Source organism: Sinohyriopsis cumingii, chromosome 4, assembly GCF_028554795.1.
Source record: "Sinohyriopsis cumingii isolate HCF-2022 chromosome 4, ASM2855479v2, whole genome shotgun sequence".
NCBI lineage: Eukaryota > Metazoa > Mollusca > Bivalvia > Unionida > Unionidae > Sinohyriopsis > Sinohyriopsis cumingii.
Window position 1 is genome coordinate 7,901,708 of NC_142964.1, and position 20,806 is coordinate 7,922,513.

The 20,806-nt window shown below is 34.9% G+C and overlaps 1 protein-coding gene across 5 annotated transcripts in view; it reads right to left on the reverse strand.

Annotated features, from left to right (window-relative positions):
• LOC149800582 (uncharacterized) overlaps positions 1-20,806 on the reverse strand; it is a 77,784-nt gene that overhangs the window by 19,581 nt on the left and 37,397 nt on the right. The window contains exons 1-4 of one of the 5 annotated variants that reach the window (XM_089954536.1): positions 4,785-5,005; positions 3,092-3,188; positions 1,600-1,692; positions 705-908 (exon numbers count right to left, since the gene is read on the reverse strand). In XM_089954536.1, coding sequence (XP_089810662.1) covers positions 705-890 — 186 coding nt within the window. In that variant the 5' untranslated portion in view covers positions 891-908; positions 1,600-1,692; positions 3,092-3,188; positions 4,785-5,005. Of the gene's footprint in view, positions 1-704; positions 909-1,599; positions 1,693-3,091; positions 3,189-4,784; positions 5,016-20,806 lie in introns of those variants that run through there. The other 4 variants (XM_089954539.1, XM_089954537.1, XM_089954535.1 and 1 more) reach the window with 4 other exon arrangements.

Below are 20,806 nucleotides of genomic sequence, written 5' to 3' on the forward strand. Positions count from 1 at the left end.
CCAGAGATTCACATAAAAAAAAGAAAACATTTTAGTTTTTGGAGGAAGGGGGCATAAATAAGTTTTGCGGGAGGAGGGAACATTATTTATTGCATCGCTATTGACACACATTGAACATATCTTTGAAGTTATAATTCAAAATGGTTTATATATTTTTGGAAAAAGTTCAACATGTGTGCTTTTTACAATTTACTATAGATTCCAAACCGATCAAGCAATTGCGACTCTTCCGGAGACTAAAAAGTTGGGTTTGCCAAATTATAATCTAACATCGTATACATGAAGTATGGACAAGAATGAATAAAGAAACGAATTTCTTCCAAATCTCATGGTGTTCACATCGTATAAAATGAGACTGAATTCAGTTTCTAAATATTCATTACGTAAATGGGTGTTGGTGCATGCTGACAAGGCGATGGATATCGTAACCTGTGGATCTGGGTTGAATCCTAGTAGGAGAGAAATTAAAATATTATATATATATATATATATATATATATATATATATATATATATATATATATATATATATATATATATATATATATATGCACCAAACCGACAAACATAACGAAATGTGCTATCTCTTGATTCTAGAGATGAAATTTTGATTATACTGGGCAGAAATAACATTTAATAGAAATAATACTCTAATACATGTACGAGAATTTTGATTCGTCCTCCACCGAGATTCGCATCATTACCTCTTGCAGGCAGACAACATCGGCACCGGAAGCTTTCACACCTTTAAGTAGTGCCTCCCTTCTCTCTACTTTCATCGGAAGGCTGTCTTGCAAAGCGGCATTGAATGTAATCACTTTGTGATTAGGTGTGGCACCGTGACAGAGGATTAACGAGGAAATGGTCAACAAGGTCACCGCCTCCTGCATCTTCAGATCGTTCAGTGTCTACAAATCAAATGTGCAATGTGTAAGAACCTGTCAAAAACGGAGCATGTGTGAGTTGGTTAATAGTTTCTGATCCACCTATGCTAAAATCTAGAAAGGACAATGCCCAGAGCAGCATGCACGGTTAAGACCCGGTGTCGTCCGATCAGTGATCGTAGACAATGTCCCCCATCTCCAACCACTTCATTCACCCCTAACGTAAAGAATGATGCGTGTCGTTGGTGCGAGTAACTGTGATTTTCTGCTTTCATTTATTTCACAAAGAATAAACATCAGTTTATGTGGAATATAGAATGAATAAGGGAACATTTTTAGCATTTGAATAACTCATTGCCTCAAGAAAATATGAGGAAAACAGAGCGTTCATAGTTTTTGTGATTGGCGTTACTTTGCATTGACCCAGCGAGGAATCAGGGTTGGTATGGAAGATCATAACGCTTTGCATATTTGGTATATGTACAACAAATATGTTTATAAATGCAATCTTTGGGAAAATAATTTTTAGTGAACTTAAGGGATGATCATTCCAAGTTTAATACACAGGACTGTAATATTTTACTGTAAGTTTTGCGCTCTACTCTGTTGTAAGTGGCCTTACAGTTTTAGACTCGATTATGATATGCTTTTTCCTGGCAATGTTTAAAAGACTGTATAACTCAGGTATGGTTAAAATGACTTTAAATTTCCTTACCTTTGGTGTACGATCGATAGGTGTAATTCGGGTGGTAGCGTTTTTACGGTTGGCCGTACTGCTCGTTCCTCATGGTTATTTTCGCTTCCTGGACTTCAAAGGTAACGTGGAAATAAAACACTCAGATAACGTACTTTTCTCTTTTTATATAGTTTATAATTCAATAATTGCACTTTCAGAACTGGTTCAATAATCTCTGTTCTGGCAAATGTTTTTGTCCTATGTTGTTAATAAGCGCCAAAATTCATATCCTTTAAACTAGTTTAGGTGCAGTTTTGGACCATACGGGAGCAGCCATTTTGATCAACTGTCGGCTTTAGAGTGCAGTTTCCATACAACATGTTGAAACCATTCAGTCATAGAACAGGAAGGTAACAATAGCGGTATGAATACTCTCCCTCTCCGCTGTGCATGTTCCAAATACAAAGAACTCCACCTTATACCGGCCCCTATCTCAGAAGTACCTAAGTGTAGAGCGGAACAGAAGTAGATTACGGATCAGAACATTTCTCATCCCTTTAAATCAAATCCAAAGGAACCACGTTTCGGCGGAGTAGTTTACACAAGATAGATGTAAAATTTTCTAATGAGTACTTATGTGACACTGTAATCGCATTTCAGAATATGACAAACGTGCAATACCCGGTATTATATTCGAGTCGACGAAAATTCCATTGCCCAGTATTATATTCGGGTTTGACGAAATTTCAGCACCCGGAACTATAATCGGGTTTGACGAAAATTCCACCTCTCGATATTATATTCGGGTATGACTGAAATTCTAGTACGGTGTTTCCCTCGTAAACGTAAACAAACCGTTTGGTCAAACAAACAAATCACCCTGAAATGACCCACGTTCTCATTTGTGTCTTTTATTGCAAGATTTGATGCGTTTTGTTGATTTTCATTGAATTCCAGCTATACATAGACGGATAATATTTTTCAAATGTTTTCTTCTTTTGATGTTTTCACACCAAACGTGTGGCTTGTGCTTGTTCAAATATTTTAAATTATAAACTAAATCTTGATTGACATGAACGTTTATATATAATATGACAAGCTTATGCAGATCACAATACGTTTTAATGTCGTGCTAACTTTGAAGATCTAATAAAAAATAAAAATAAATAGATATGTAAATAACGGTGCAATTTTATTTTTAAATTATATTTACGACATATTAAATAGTGTGATATATAAATGGACACTGAGAGGTAGGAGATAAACGAAAATAAAAATACAACAGAGCGTCCTATGGGAATATAATGTCCTACTGATTGAAATGATCAAATTTGAGAACGAAATGAAATCTCCCATCTTCTTTCAGATGACAATCTCATTTGATATATTTAATTTTAAATGGAATCAATAGCATATACAAAAACATAATAAAATGTAATTAGAAGATAAAATGTGAAGATAAATGTTAATTTATAAAAGCGACGAAATTTTAAATTTTTAACGCAATTAGAGTTAAAACTTGTTTACTTACCTAAATAAACGTAAGTAGTTGTTAAACTGATGGTTAGTTATGTTGTTCTACTTCGGTAATCAGGCAGGGAATGACTCTTTCGGGCAACATGTGATATCTAAGAAGAACATCATATAAAGAATGAACCAATCTGATTCTAGGATTCATACATAATCTAGTATTCAGAATAGTTTCTTACAGAATCAGTGATCATTTTGTCCAAATAAGCATCATATCCTACTGGATTAGAACCGGAAGTAAAACTGAACAGAGTGAATGATCCGTGGCGTGTGATGGAAGATCTGACATATGGACATACACATAAAAAGAAGAGCATCTCGGAAAATTATATCTCACCTGCAAAACGGATGGAAAATTACCTAGGTTATAATTCTATGTTCGATGCAAAAATTACTTTGAAAACGACTTTAAAGAGAATTTGTAATGTAATTCGACATTAGTGTGAACTATTTTCACGTGAAAGAACCAAATGTTTTATTTTATATTTACTTTGCTGAGTGCTTTGTTCAATTCAATCAAATTTAGAAATGCATAGTAGAAAGGCAGTCAGGTTAGAAAATGAAGAATGTAACGCTCGGTACTGGTGCAAAGTGACTGATACACTATATTGTCGCGGAATAGTGCAGGAAAACTAATTTATCCTGAAGCAGAACGATTATAAGTAGTCGATTTCTCGGGCGCTTACAGCTCCCAAGGCATTTTTTTCTTCTGTTTAATATTCATTCTGGCTCAACGAAATATAAAGCAATAGTTGCATCTCGTAAATAGTTCACACCGAGATATCCATATTTCATGATAAACACGAGTACTTCAACTTGGCCTTAAACTTATTTCGCAGTATTTATAGTATGTGTATCCTATATGCTGGCATGCCGACTCAAATCTTGTCAGGCAGTGTCTACTTTACAGACAGTTTTACTGCAACGACAGGGGTAAACAGGTGTTGATTTCTAGTATGGTATTCCCGTCGTAAATGTAAACGCGCCGTTTGGTCAAACAAACAAATCACCTTGAAATGACCCACGTTCACATTTGTGTCTTTTATTGCAAGGTTTGATGCGTTTTGTTGATTTTCATTTAATTCCATCTATACACAGACGGATACTATTTTTCAAATGTTTCATTCTTTCTTATGTTTTCATACAAAACGACAGGATCCTGTTTGTTCAAATATTTCAAATTATAAACTAAATCTCGATTGACATGAACGTTAATATTTAACTTGACAAACTTATGCAGATCACAATACGTTTTAATATCGTGCTAACTTTGAAGATCTAATAAAAAATAAAATAAAGAGATATGTAAATCGATCCTATTTTATTTTTAAATTTCAAATTAATATTGATAATTGTGAGATTAAATATAACCACGACAGATTAAATATTATGATCTATAAATGGACATTGAGAATTAGAAAGAGAGAAACGAAAATAAAAATACAACAGAGCTTCTTATGGGAACATAATGTCCTACTGATTGAAGGAATCAAATTTGAGAACGAAATGAAATCTCCCACCTTCTTACAGACGACAATCTCATTTAGAAATATTTAATTGTAAATGGAATGAATAGCAAATACACAAACATAATAAATTGTAATTAGAATGTAAAATGTGAAGATAAATGTTAATTTATAAAAGCGACGAATCTTAATTTTTTTACGCAGATAGAGTCAGAACCTGTTACTTACCTAAATAAACAGATGTCGTTGTTAAACTGATGGTTGATTATGTTGTTCTACCTCGGCAATCAGGCAGGGAATGACTCTTTTGGGCACGTGTGATATTTAAGAAGAACATGATATAAAGAATGATCCAATCAGATTCTAGCATTCTTACATAATCTATTATTCAGAGTATTTTCCCACCAAACCATTCATTGATTTGTCAAATTATGCACCAATTCATACTGGATTAGAAGCGGAAGACCTAAGCACACAAAAAAATACTCGCATGTTTACTTGAACCCAATCGTTTTCAAGTTTCCAGCTGAACATTTCGCAAGGATCAAAATGAGATGTAGTAATGTTTCGTCTAGTTATTAAGTGACGCTTTTGTAAGGGTTTTAAAAATTTGTTTCAAGATCATTTTTATTAGGTTTTATTCATGTGCTCCTTTTAATCCGAGTATTAATCCATTCTTCAGGTACATAAGTAAAGCTTGTTTGCTCTAGTTCAATAATATTGTCTACTCGCCCTACAACCCTTTGTATGAACCCTTGTAACACACTTAAATATAAATCCTAAATGCTTTGCAAGAATTCTACCTGAATATAATTAATACAAAATCTAACGACACACGCAGACACACTTTGATATACACTCAGTCCATTTAAGCACTAAATATCAATTTGTAAATCTTATTCCATACTTTGTTATTAATTTTCTCCTTTTAGCATTCAAGTTTCTTCAGCTGCACTGGAATCTAATTATAGATCTGTAGGTCGAATGCTAATAATTGCCAACTCAGATACAACAGCAACAACTATGTTGACAGGTTGCACGCAGTGAAATAAAACTGAAGAGAGTGAATGATCCGTGGCGTGTGATGGAAGATCGGACATATTTTGGATATACACATAAAAAGAAGAGCATCTCGAAAAATTATATCTCACCTGCAAAACGGATGGAAAATTACCTAGGTTACATTTCTATAATCGATGCACAAATGACTTTGAAAACGATTTTAAAGAGAATTGTTAGCGTAATTCGATATTAACATGAACTATTTTCACGTGAAAGAACCAAATTTTTTATTTTATAATTACTTTTGTGAGTACTTTGTCCAGTTAAACCAAATTTAGAAATGCATTATAGAAAGACAGTCTAGTTAGAAATGAAGAACGTCATGCTCGGTACTGCTTCAAAGTGACTAATCAACTATATTGTCGCGGGATAGTGCAGGAAAACTAATTTATCCTGAAGCAGAACAATTATAGGCAGACGACTTATTGGGTGCTTACAGCTCCCAAATTATTATTTTTTTCTCTTCATTATTTTACCCTGGCTCAACAAAATATAAAGCAATAGTTGCATCTCGTAGATAGTTCACACCTAGATATCCATATTTGATGATATACACGAGTACTTCAACATTGGCCTTAAACTTATTTCGCAGTATTTATAGTATGTGTATCCTATATGCTGGAATGTCGACTCAAATCTTGTCAGGCAGTGTCTACTTTACAGACAGTTTTATTGCAACGACAGGGGTAAACAGGTGTTTATTTTAAATTATTACTCAATTCTATTTCTAATTTATGCGTCGAAAGTGTCAATTAAATTTACCATATCTACTTTTATTCTCTTTCCATGGACATTCAGTCATAAAATACGAACGCAATAACCAGCCTTGTGTTAATGGTGGCCTCTTTTGTGACTTTGTATTAAAAGTGAACTATACTTAGAACCAGAAATTAACGATGTATTTTCAAAGAATAAAAAAACTATTTCAACTATGTGGATAAAGTAAATGTAATACAAATCAAACGTGAAGCATATAGTATTATAAAGAAAGATCGAGGCTGTGACAACCAATACCAGAAGTACAGGATATAGATCATACCCTTCTTTTTGGCAACCCAATAATTTCAAAACAGTGGCAAGTGAATAAAATGGCATGCATCAAACAAACAGCAACACGAATGTGAAAATTTTTCATTGTTGATAAAAGTTGTGAGTGATAAAAGAACCATTCAAATGGCAAAGAAAATCATAATATTTACAAATCAAAGTGCAATCGAAAATGTTCGCATCCTTGTCCTAAATGATCATCCCAATACTCTAACATATTGCAAATGGAAAATTGGCACATGGAAGATGGAATGTGTACGTCTTAATAGTCCACAGTCAAATTGTATTAAAACGAACCGCAGGTCCTGGAGTAGAGACCAATCAAGTTGGCCTCAGCAAGTCAGGAACGGAGTGTTTATCGAGAACCCCCAAAAAGCAGTCTCTGCGGCTGTGAACAAGGAGGCATTATCCTTATACACTCATGGCAGCCGAGATGATTAGTGGACGCAAATGCACCATGGTTAAACCGTACTGCATATGCATCTTTAGGATCTAAATGCAGACTTGTTTCAGTCGATTGTGGAGGCGACCTTGTAAAATCCCTGTATACATTCTGTCCCCACTGCCGTTCCGCAGTAGCCGGTGGAGATCCCTCATACGCTGCTGGCAGCCAAGATGGCGGTACCTTTCCTTGAATCTAGGTCCATGAATGCCATGAGTTCTGAAAGAGAAAGTAGAAAAAGCTGAAGAGCAGTCATTATGAAAGGAAGTTAATTTCTTGCACATCTGCGACCCTACTGCGTAACGTAATATATTTGTAATGCCACAGATTTTCACCGGTCTAATTCCCGTATTTGGTTGTCACTGAAACCTTGACTTATCGTCTAATTCTAAATTTTTTAGACTTAAAATAATTGGAGTTCTTATCTCTTCATGCAGAATTTTACTCTAGTAACTGGTTGCCTGTTTTGCGTACATAAATAGCAGTTACAGAATATTTCCCACCGCTAAGGTGCAAGCTATCTCCTAATTAATCAATGGGGTAGATAATGAGGTTAGGTTGGGCTTAATAGTGTTGGCCCCATCTGCGTTTGAAGTTGCCAAATTTTATGTCAGAGAATATTGGAAAAAGCGTCTTTTAATGAAACATGGCTTTGAAAGTTTTGGCATGCAAACAATTTGATATACCAATATTGTTGGCATATCAAATTGTGGTCAGCCTATTGGAGCATTAATGCGCATTTATAAATAATGTTTTAAAAGCAGGCTATCTCTTTTATACTCACTAGATCGGTGATGAATTTTCACTGATTATTCATTAACGACATAAAGAAAAAACCGTACAATTATTAATATTCACTGTTTTCTACTCGAATTAGATATTCTACACAGTTTCATTGAAACAGCCCAATACTCTCTCTCTCTCTCTCTGTCTCCCTCTCTGCTTCTCTCTCTCTCTCTCTCTCTCTCTCTCTCTCTCTCTCTCTCTCTCTCTCTCTCTCTCTCAAGTGTAAGGGAGAATACACACACATCTGTGAAGCAAGAGAGAAAACGAAGTTTGGCTTCATGAAATCTTTGAAATTGAACTTAAACCAAGTAACCTAAAAGAACCTATGTACTCTGTTACTTTGATCTCTTAGTAAATCAGCAAAACTATCTACATGTATTCTGTTACTATACAATAAAAATAAAATAGTAAGCAATATTGACCGCAACAACACGTTTAGGAAAAGAAACGACTAAAGAAACAAAATACATTACTCCCTCCCTCATCACTTCCTTCACAAAAGATTCAAACCAACAAACCAAACAAAACAAATAACTTGGAAAGAAAAGAAATAACTGCAGGAAATTAAATTGGAATAGGATTTTTAAGTGCACCGCGACGATAATTCTAACTGACCGTTCTAACTGACCATTCTAACTGACTTCATCATATACTTCAGGTCTTGTGGCTGTCATACCCTAGACTAACCTAAAAAGGGGCAAGAAGGACTATGTAAAGATAATTCATGACAACCAAATAGGGTGTTGCAACTGCTTTCTCAGGGGAAATGGCGCGACACCGTGTTGCAGATGTCTATAGATATGGATGAATACCCTTTCTGTATGAAAGACAAGTCTAGAGGGTTTTTGTGACAATATTTGCAGGACGACAATTCAAGACCGTCTCGGAAAAATGTTACAGTGATAGAGATGCAGAATTTCCTAATGTTTGGAGATGGGGATCGAACCCACCATATGCTTATCAATCGGATTAATCGCATGATGATGCCGAATACGACTGACGCTCATTGGAAACCTGTTTACAAGACAAACTGTACAGTAATGATGAGAAGTCACAATGTTAAAGCTGATGAATGTCACATCAAGGTTAAAAGTAATCCAGCAGAACTGCGCATGCTTGATTATTGGGTTTCAAGGGCAAAACCCACTGGTTTTCTCATACAAGAAATGAAAAGGACACTTGAATATAATTATGCTCACGGTACCATTAGTAGACATGTGCGCCCGAATCACTCCTTAGTTTTGGAGAAATTGATGCTGTTAGTAACTCAACTGGTTCATGAGAGAGAGAGAGTGAGAGAGATATGATGACGATGATGATAATGATGATGATGAGCTTTTAAATCGCATCCATAAACAATTACATCTAGTAAATATCCCTTGACTGACATATAATACTAGTCTAAGAGATGCCTGGCTTGACATTATAGTATATCATAATAACGTGGAAATATGAAACATGTCATAGCTATTTAGATTTACATTGTTTGAATGTTTGTTGGATACTTCAATGGAACCCGAAACAAGCTTATCTATAGGATCGACGTATTAAAGTCGAGACAGATCAGTTTCGGATTTTCGGTGACTGTTACGATAAAGATTTATATCTTCCACAGCTCCAATAAACGCATGCTAAATCCAAGTTTAATTCTGTCTTTGTTTACACCACCATCACCCTTTCTCCCGTACAGAAGCTACTAATGTCATTGATGCATTGTCTGTATGTTTTTCCATACAGCAAATCTAGATAGATAGCATATAAATTAACACAAGTGTCGCTGATACTGACCATTACTGTAACATTAGAACAGGGCTAATATATTTGTTATTGTTACCAGAATACTTTCTTGGATTGTGTCGAACAATAACCCAACGGTGAATCTATAGCACTGTCCTGATTGCGATAATTTCTTATTCAGTTTCATTCTCTTTCTCTATCCTTTTTCTCTATTTCTCCAGGTATGTATGTATGCATGTATGTATGTATATATATATATATATATATATATATATATATATATATATATATATATATATATATATATATATATATATATATATATATATATATATATATATATATACATGTATATATACATATATATATATATATAATTATTGGAGATAAACATGCTTATTTGTATCTGAGTTAAGGACAATGGAACATTAGTTCGTAAGTTATTAACTTGAAAATTCTTTATCTAGTTCAAAACTTCGAATGTTTTAGAATCAACCCTAGCCTACACCATTGCTCTATTATTGTGTCTTAGCATTTTTTTTATTAATGTTGTATCCTTCAAAACTATTAATTCCTACTTTAACACCCGATGTAATGATCATAGGTTCTTTTAAATTTTGTAAATGAAATTAATATTTGAAAATATTGGTCATTCTATTAAGAAGAAACAGAGTTCTAAAACACTGAAGGAAATCTATCAAATTTTGAGAGTCATAGAATCGTCATATATTTATCAGAGGAAGCAAACGACAGAAGACACTTTAAAATTTGGAGACTAAGATCTTTTTTAAATATTGCCAAGGGAGCAATTGCAGGTAGAATGTAAATCAAAAACTATCTTCCGTCAGTACTCAAAGAGGATTCATGAAGAGTACATTCATTGCAGAAAGCACAAGGATATTATGACATGCACCAGGTAAATAAAAATATACATATAGTCTATTATTTTAGTAAACGTAGAAAGCATCTTTTCCTCAATTAACTAGAGCTTTGTTGAAAAGGATTAACAACCTTTTAATTTGGTGATTTTGTTTGCAAGTGATTTAAACTGCGTTGTAATAAAGCTAAATGTTGTGCTATGAATACTGGAATTATGTAATGTTATGGTTTAGACTTTTAAAGAGGATGTCGTGAAGGAGCTCCCCTTGCGCCTTGTTAGTTTATCATCTGTGTTTAGATTTTAGCTGCAATTTTAAAGCAAACTGTGGTGTGCGAGGTCCTTGATGTCAGTGAGTATTACGCTTTTGTTGTTCTGGACAAATCACAACATACTCTTAAAACAACTATGAATAAATTGCGTTTTTTTTTTCTATCCTCTGGATTTAACTGTAACACAAAATCAAAGGATATTATCCATATAAAGAGTATGTCGTCTTCTCCTAACATTGTTGTCCTTGGCGTCTCTTTTTCTTCTGATTTACAACAAATGGTGGAAATTAATCTGAGGAAGAAACTAAAGAATGCAAAAAAAAAGAGTCTGGAGCTGGAGTCTAAGACCTCTTTCAGCTGTTAATAATTGTTGTAATGGCTCATTTAGACCATGTTCATACATTGAATTTCAGCACTTCCAAATCCATCAGCAAAACATGATACGGAACTAATTCCTTACTTACTTAAATTTTATTTTTAGAAGTAAAATAGAGAGATTTAAACATGATATACTAGTAGCCCTTAGAACGGGGTACTCAAAATTATACACATTTATCTATTCCTTAGGTATATTAAGATTATATGGGTTGAAAGATTTTCCTTAAAAATCAGGACGGAGTCTTGCGATCTTAGTCCATACAAATATATTCAGAAATAAAAAGAACACATGGAATTAGAACAATTGTTCTTATTTCGTAATTTTATGAAAACACGTTTTCGGATAAGTGTAATTTGTTTAGCTGTAGATTTTGTTACACTTGACAAATGATTGGAAAACCTATTTAGAAGATACCTGATGCCCATCTGCAACCTGTTCCTGCATAATTTCCCCACTTTTCCTCACTTGTTATACTGCCTTTTTAATAAAGCCTTGTATATCTTACGTATCGTTTGAAGAACTTTTAATTCCCATTATAGTGGTGCATGATTGAAGAGTGTACTGTGGGTTATGAAGTTTACAGCGTGGCCTTACTTTAGATGTACACCTTTGAAAAACCTGCTAGCTCCATTTGGTCATTTTCACCTTCTGGACTTCAGAGGTAAATTTAAACAAAAGGGCAGATAACTGTTTTACTCTCTATATATTTTGTTATTTATTCTTTGCACATTCAGAAACTGATACTGTCTCGTCTGGCAAAATTCCTTTTCTCTATTGTAGTAACTCCTAAAGATAGTGTACTTTAGACTAATTCAGGCTGATCATTTGCGAAGTAAGCTGTGTACTTAAATCATGTCAACTTTCACCAGGTACAATATCCAAGGAAATTTCAGCCACAGTACATGAAAGTAATATAGAGGTATGCGAACATTCTCTCCACTATGCATGTTGCAAATGTAACAGGTCCTAACACTAATCTCTAAATGGCGAGCGCCTAGAGAGGCAGCTGTTAGTACCATTTGTATAAGTTTTTGGCATGACTCGGCCGGGGTTCGAACCCGCGATCTCCCGCATCCGTGTGGGACGCTCTAACCATTACGCCACCGTAGTGGTGAACAGGGACAGGGACAAAATGTATTTTACTAAAACGTGGACTTTTTGTCTTTGTGTATATAAACGTTATTTCCAGAGGACGATCCAAATGCGTTTCTGCGTTCATGTGCGTGCATATGCATGTATTTTTTCTTTTCTTTTTATGAATATTATATTTAGTATCCAAATATTACCAGACCAAGTGATCAAAGGAAGATGCTGATAATAATATAGAAATTGTATGTGCCAAGATAATGAAACATATTTCTGCATGGACTTAAATGAAAACATACATTTTGATTTATTCTGCATGTTCGCTATTTCATTCAGTGTTATGGTCTGTCACTTTGTAATTTTATTCATGTCATTTCAGGTTTATCCGCTATTGAGCTTGGATTCTATAAGTTATTTATGTTTCGTGTGTCTTGTTCTTACGTCTATTTCCCTCATTTCAATATTAGTCTGAAATTAGTTTATTTGCCCTACTCTCTGTCGTTTCTCTAACCTTTCGTACCTTTTAGAGTGATCTTTTTCTGGTACGGTTGACACATATACATAAAAATAATGGTTAAAGACCGTATGTTTGGGAAAGCAAATACATGGAAGGAACATTTGATTTAGGTAACCTGTAATTAATCCTTGTTAATTATGCAATGACAAATGCCCATTCGGATTATTCGGAATATCATCCGCTGTGTTTGAGTGTACAGATCGGGCGAATCCATAAGCTTTGGATTTTCTATTTTCTGTGCCCTATTTTGAGTCATAGCACTCAAGATTACATCAGTGAACGTATGGCCTGGAGAAGAGAAATGTTCTGCCACTGCGCTCATTTCTAACTTATTGGTTTGTCAGTCTGTTCTGTGGAGATTCATTCTACTGTTTGATTGTCTGCGTTTCTCCAACATATTTGAGCTAAATACATTACATGTGATGAGATAGATCACATTTTTTGTGTCGCGTGTTTTAGTATGGTTGTGAATATTAAGCTTGTCACATGAGACTTTGATGGGAAATGTGTTTCCTTCGTGAGTTGGCACGTCTTGCATCTAATGTTTCCACAAGACTTCGATTTTCGATTTCCCATTCATGCTTCTATTTTAAAGTGGTTTTAAATTTTCCTTAAATAGATTTTCAGGTCTGCGAAATGCTAATACCTGTTTGTGTGAAAAGACCAATTAAAGCGGTTCACACGATTCAGTGACTAACCAAAGTTTGTGAATGATGCGACCTACTTTTAGGTTCTCTGGGTCGAATGTGAGGATGAAGGGTGTTCGTTCCAAGTTTTCTTTTCCATTGTATTTGACAAGGTAAAGACCGTTGTTTTGTAAAAAATCAAAAATATTTCTTTCCCTAGAATACAAAGTGAAAATTCAAAAACAAAATTACAGTATTGTGAAACGACTCCTAAATAGTTTTAAACAGTATATCACAAGATCATAAGTCCAAATGGGTATGGTTCCAAATGAATTCAAGTGGTGTTCAGATAAATTTCAATATTGAATGTGTTGATGTATCTGTAGTCTCGCATGTGCTAATGTGCCAACGGTATAGAATGTGGCGATGTGGTAACTGTCTGGATGTAGCACTATAATATCATACAAAAGGTTCCTGAATGCATAAACAATAATTCCAAAATTATTATTTAGTCCAAGAATTATTAATGAGCACTTTGTAATTCCAGTGAATAATTTACAAAAAATGTCCACCCTAATTAGAACTGAATACAGCAATAATAATGATTCCACTTCGGGTTTTAAAGTATGAATAAATAGTTTTGAAGAAAACAACATTAATAAAAAAGGGCCAAGACACAATAAAAGAGCAATGGTGTAGGCAAGGGTCGTTTCTAAAACATTAGAAGTTGTGAACTAGATAAAGAATTTGCAACTTAATAACTAACTCAGATACAAATAAACATGTATCTCTCTCCAATAATTCTCTCTCTCTCTCTCTGTCTCTCTCTCTGTCTCTCTCTATCTCTCTCTCTCTCTCTCTCTCTCTCTCTCTCTCTCTCTATATATATATATATATATATATATATATATATATATATATCCATATGGATAGATAGAGAAAAAAGATAGAGAAATAGAATAAAACTGAATAAGAAATTATCGCAATCAGCACAGTGCAATAGAGTCAACGTTGGGTTATTGTTCAACAGAATCGAAAATAGTATTCTAGTAACAATAACAAACATGTTAACCCTGTTCTAATGTGTCAACAAAGGTCAGTATCAGCGACACTTGTGTTATTCTATATGCTATCTATCTAGATTTGCTGTGTGGAAATACATACAGACAATGCATCAAATGTATTAGCAGCTTCTGTGCGAGAGAAAGGGTGATGGTGGAGTAAACAAAGACAAAATTAAACTTGGATTTAGTATGGGTTTATTGGAGCTGTGGAAGATATAAATCTTTATCGTAACAGTCATTGTAACATCCGAAGTTGATCTGTCTCGATTTTAATACGTCGATCCTATAGATAAGCTTGTATCGGGTTCCTTTGAAGCTTCCAACAAACAAACGAACATTGTAAATCTAAATAGCTGTGACATGTTTCATATTTCCTCGTTAGTATGAATTACTATAATGTCACGTCAGGCATCTCTAAGACAAGTATTAAATGTCAGTCACCGGGAACATATCCATTATCTACTAGATCTAGTTGTTTATGGAGGCGATTTAAAAGCTCACCTTCGATTCCTCCATCATCGTCAACATCAGCATCATTATCATCACTCTCTCTCTCTCTCTCTCTCTCTCTCTCTCTCATGGACCAGTTGAGTCACTAAATCCATCAATTTCTACAAACATACGGAGCGATTTGCGCGCACATGTCTACTAATGGTACCGTGAACATAATTATATTCAAGTGTCCTTTTGATTTCTTGTATGAGAAAACCAGTGAGTTTTGCCCTTGAAACCCAATAATCAAGCATGCGCAGTTCTGCTGGATTACTTTAAACCTTGATGTGACATTCATCAGCTTTAACATTGTGACTTCTCATCATTACTGTACAGTTTGTCTTGTAAACAGGTTTCCAAAGAGCGTCAGTCGTATTCGGCATCAACATGCGATTAATCCGATCGATAAGCATATGGTGGGTTCGATCCCCATCTCCAAACATTAGGAAATTCTGCATCGCTATCACTGTAACGTTTTTCCGAGACGGTCTTGAATTGTCTTCCTGCAAATATTGTCTCAAACACCCTCGAGACTTGTCTTTCATACAGATATCTATAGACATCTGCCACACGGTGTCGCGCCATTTCCCCTGAGAAATTAGTTGTAACACCCTATTTGGTTGTCATGAATTATCTTTACATAGTCCATCTTTCCCCTTTTTAGGTTAGTCTAGGGTATAACAGCCACAAGACCTGAAGTATATGATGAAGTCAGTTAGAATGGTCAGTTAGAATTGTCGTCGCTATGCAGTTAAAAATCCTATTCCAATTAAATTTCCTGCAGTTATTTGTTTTCTTTCTAAGTTATTTGTTTTGTTTGGTTTGTTGGTTTGACTTTCTTGTGAAGGAAATGATGAGGGAGGGAGTAATGTATTTTGTTTGTTTAGTCGTTTCTTTTCCTAAACGTGTTGTTGCGGTCAGTATTGCTTACTATTTTATTTTTATTTTATAGTAACAGAATACATGTAGATAGTTTTGCTGATTTACTAAGAGATCAAAGTAACAGAGTACATAGGTTCTCTTAGGTTGCATGGTTTAAGTTCAATTTCAAAGATATCATAAATCCAAACTTCGTTTTCTCTCTTGCTTCACAGATGTGGGCGTATTTTTCCTTTACATGAGGGAGAGAGAGAGAGAGAGAAAGACAGGGACAGAGAGGGCGAGAGAGAGAGAGAGAGAGAGAGAGAGAGAGAGAGAGAGAGAGAGAGAGAGACAAAGACAGAGACAGAGAGAGTAGTGGGCTGTTTCAATGAAACTGTGTAGAATATTTTCTAATTCGAGTAGAAAACAGTGATTGTTAATAATTGTATGGTTCTTTTCTTTATGTCGTTAACGAATAATCAGTTGAAATTCATCACCTATCTAGTGAGTATAAAAGAGATAGCCTGCTTTTAAAACATTATTTATATATGCGCATTAATGCTCCAATGGGCTGATCACAATCTGATATGCCAACAATATTGGTATGTCAAATTGTTTGCATGCCAAAACTTTCAAAGCCATGTTTCATTAAAAGACGCTTTTTCCAATATTCTCTGACATCAAATTTGGCACCTTCAAACGCAGATGGGGCCAACACTATTAAGGGTCTGCTACAGCCCAACCTAACCTCATTATCTGCCGCATTAATTGATTAGGAGATAGCTTGCACATTAAGGGGTGGGAAATATTCTTTAACTCCTATTTATGTACGCAAAACAGGCAATCAGTTTCCAGAGTAAAATTCTGCAATGAAGAGATTATAACTCCAATTACTTTAAGTCTAAAAGATTTAGAATTAAACATCCGTTCAGGTTTCAACCAAATACGGGAATTAGACCAGTGAAAATCTGTGGCCTTAACAAATATATTACGTTACGCAGCAGGGTCGCAGATGTGTAAACAAATTCTTCCCTTTCATAATGACTGCTCTTCAGCTTTTTCTACTTTCTCTTTCAGAACTCATGGCATTCATGGACCTAGATTCAAGGAAAGGTACGATGCTCTACTTTATTATCTGACCGCCATCTTGGCTGCCAGCAGCGCATCAGGGAGCTCTACCGGCTACTGCGGAACGGCAGTTGAGACAGGATGTATACAGGGATTTTACAAGGTCTCCTCCACAATCGACTGAAACAAGTCTGCATTTAGATCATAAAGATGCATATGCAGTACGGTTTAACCATGGTGCATTTGTGTCTACCAATCATCTCGGCTACCATGAGTGTATAAGGATAATGCCTCCTTGTTCACAGCCGCAGAGACTGCTTTATTTGGGTTCTCAATAAACACTCCGTTCCTGACATGCTGAGACCAACTTGACTGGTCTCTACTCCAGGACCTGCGGTTCGTTTTGATACAATTTGACTGTGGACTATTAAGACGTACACATTCCATCTTCCATGTGCAAATTTTCCATTTGCAATATGTTAGAGTATTGGGATGATCATTTAGGACAAGGATGCGAACATTTTCGATTGCACTTTGATTTGTAAATATTATAGTTTACTTTGCCATTTGAAAATGGTTCTTTTATCATTCACAACTTTTATCAACGATGAAAATTTGTCAAATTCGTGTTGCTGTTTGTTTGATGCATGCCATTTTATTCACTTGCCACTGTTTTGTAATTATTGGGTTGCCACAAACAAGGCTATGATCTATATCCTGTACTTCTGGTATTGGTTGTTACAGCCTCGATCTTTCTTTATAACACTATATGCTTCACGTTTGATTTGTAACACGCTTACTTTATCGACATAATCGAACTAGTTATTTTATGCTTTGCAAATACATCGTTAATTTCTGGTTCTAAGTATAGTTCACTTTTAATAGAAAGTCATGAAAGAGGCCAGCATTAACACAAGGTTGGTTGTATTTTATTAACAGATAATTTAACCTTTTCCTCTTTTGAATTATCTGGCTTGTGAATCTTGTCTCTTCGGAGTCTCTCTTTTTTTCTAAACGTATTTATCTTGTAAAGCATATATTTGTCTTTGTGTTGGTTTCTCTTTCTATCTACCTTAATATAAAACATCACAGCACATCTGTGCAACTACTTTTGAAATATTTCCCGACACCCCAATCCTTTTTCTATCCTACATTTTACCCATTGACTGCATTCGTAAGAACAAAGAACATAAAATCATTTACGCTAGAATAAGGAAATGAATGATGTTTAATAACGAACGGTTTTTCCAAAAAATTATTTTGGACTGATCGTTGTAGTTTTACCATGTACAATTTTAAAGATCTCGAAAAAGCACTGAAAATTCAGCAGAATATAAATTTGCATGTTTACCAGCAATAAATAAGTTTGTAATTGTATAAATCCTTTTATTTATTAAATACATGTACTCGGGTTTCGTTTTTATTGTGTACAACGATAATCTATTGTTATTGGTGTATATTGTACAATGTTTCGAGACGTGCTTTCAATGGGAACAACCGAATACTTCCATCGCACAATGTATTGTGGCATCGTCTATGTATGAATAACTCACCGTAAGTTTAAATCTTCACATTACGGAACGTCTTGTCAGTGAGCGGTCTACTTTAAGTACTTGCATATTTCAGCTGTAGAGGTATGTGAATGACTAATTTCTTGTTTATAAGTTATAACTATTGTACTAGCACGTTTATTTTTGTATGTTCGCTATGTACCTTCGGTTTACGTAGTGCAATGTAAATATTTTCTATTCTAGTTTGTGACTTAGCATTGGATTTAAATTAGCAAAATAAAGCTGTATTTTTAAGAAACGTTTAGTATCGTAGGATTCTTGTCATGCACGGTTAGGTTTACTTCTGAACTTGTTTGGTTTTTATTTGGTAATCATTGTGATGATAATGTAATCTGTATAACTTACCTTATATAACGCCATTACGTTGTATCGTACATGCCCGTGTCATGCATCGTACACGATGTTAGATGTAGAGACCGAAGCGATCCGAGTTATCAGAGTGATCCGAGTCGACGTGGTGCCAGCTGTCGAGCTAACCATATACTCCGACCATAGCAGATGTGAAGCCGAACCAATGCAGCCGTAGAACTGAATAAACTTTGTTGCTGGTCGAGTAGCAGGTGATATGGATCAGTTATTTCACTCTCGTCTAAATAATGGCTGCAGACAAAGAATTGTTCAACTCCAGCATAGAACACATAGTGCAGCCATTGTTTAAATTCATTTATTGTCCATCTGGCGTAGTCTTCTTTGTATAGTCGCACACTTACGACTTCCGTCAGAAAATACGTTGGTGGTTTTGTTGCTCTTGTTGAAACAACAATTGCCTGCACGTCGTTTATCCTTATCTCTTGTTTTCTCGTCTGCCTTTGCTTATCCAAAATAGAATAATGAAATGTTGCAAGGAAGAGAAAATTCTAAATGCATGAAATTGTCAAAATAATACGAATCTATTGGGTATTTGCTCACCAAATAGGAAACGGGTCTCTACCAAGCTACATATTTACAGTAAAGGTGGTCACTCTTGCAAGATAAAAACGTTCCATGGACTTAATTGAGCACGGCACGTGCAGTAAGCAACGTTGCAAAGGAAATAATTCCAACTCCCGAAAGGGATATATTCACATATCCACCTGACGTGTAGTCATTAAACTTTATATGTTTTATATTGCATCAAACGCAATTAATTTATCAAGAAATAAGTTAAATTATATACATGAGCTAGAACATCGACCAAAAATGTCTGGCCCAGTGTATACTTTTCGAGCAATATTTCAATATTTCCTATTGAAAGATGTTTTACACAAGTCGAATACGGCACACACTGACCTGTGTCGCCTGTAGTGGTGGAACTGTTACAGGTCACTTTACTCTAGTGCTTTGGGACAGTACATTCTTTCTCGCCCTCACAGTTAGCTAAATCATTCATTATTTTGCGTTTTGTGTTCGTTTGGAAAAAATAAAATGATAAATAATTAAGCCTTGCTGATGAAATACCTAAGTGACAAAACCATTTTCCCTAGTGTTTTGTACAGTGTCTGTGTGTGTGTGTGTGTGTGTGTGTGTGTGTGTGTGTAAATGCGTGAATGAGTTCTTACAGTGGTTAAAGTTCCTTTTCTTATTTCGAAGTCTTCTTTTCCTGCAAGTCGTTTTCAGCAATTTAGATCTGATATAGCATTTATTCCTTCATTCGTTTCCGCTGACACCATAAAAAATTTCTAATTTAAATATGAATGAAATAAAAATGAAACAATACAATCCAAGAAAATGCCTATATTGAAAGTGACAAACGTCAAATATAATATTATTCGATAATACAATCCCATGAAAACAGACGGTCAGTTAGAATATTATGAAATGCACTCAGTAGAAAATAAAAGACACTTCAGTATCTAATTGACACCTACGAAGATGTCAATTAAACTACTTGGCAGATGATGTAAGAAAGCATTGCACCGGACTGCATTATATTATAAGTTCCACGTCTGAGTGTATACCTGTGTGTATACCTGTATTTTATATATACATCCTCCCCCCGGTTATAATATCAATGTGACTAGTTCTGTCCACCCGCTAACTTGTGCTAAGGTCGGCTTTACCGCTCTAAAATGCGATGGACGTACATCCACCAGAAAGACATCCCTGCTCAACCTAATAATAATGATGTTGACAAGATTAAACCGTACAGTTAAAGCATTGACTAAATATAATTAAATCGTACAGTTAAAACAGTGACGGTATATAATTAAACCGTACAGGTAAACCATTTACAATATATAATTAAACCGTACATTTGAACCTTTGACAATATATAATTAAACCGTACAGTTAAGCCATTGACAATATATAATGAAACCATAAAGTTAAAGCAGTGACGGTATATAATTAAACGTCTTTTTCACGGATGGTAATGCAATTAATTC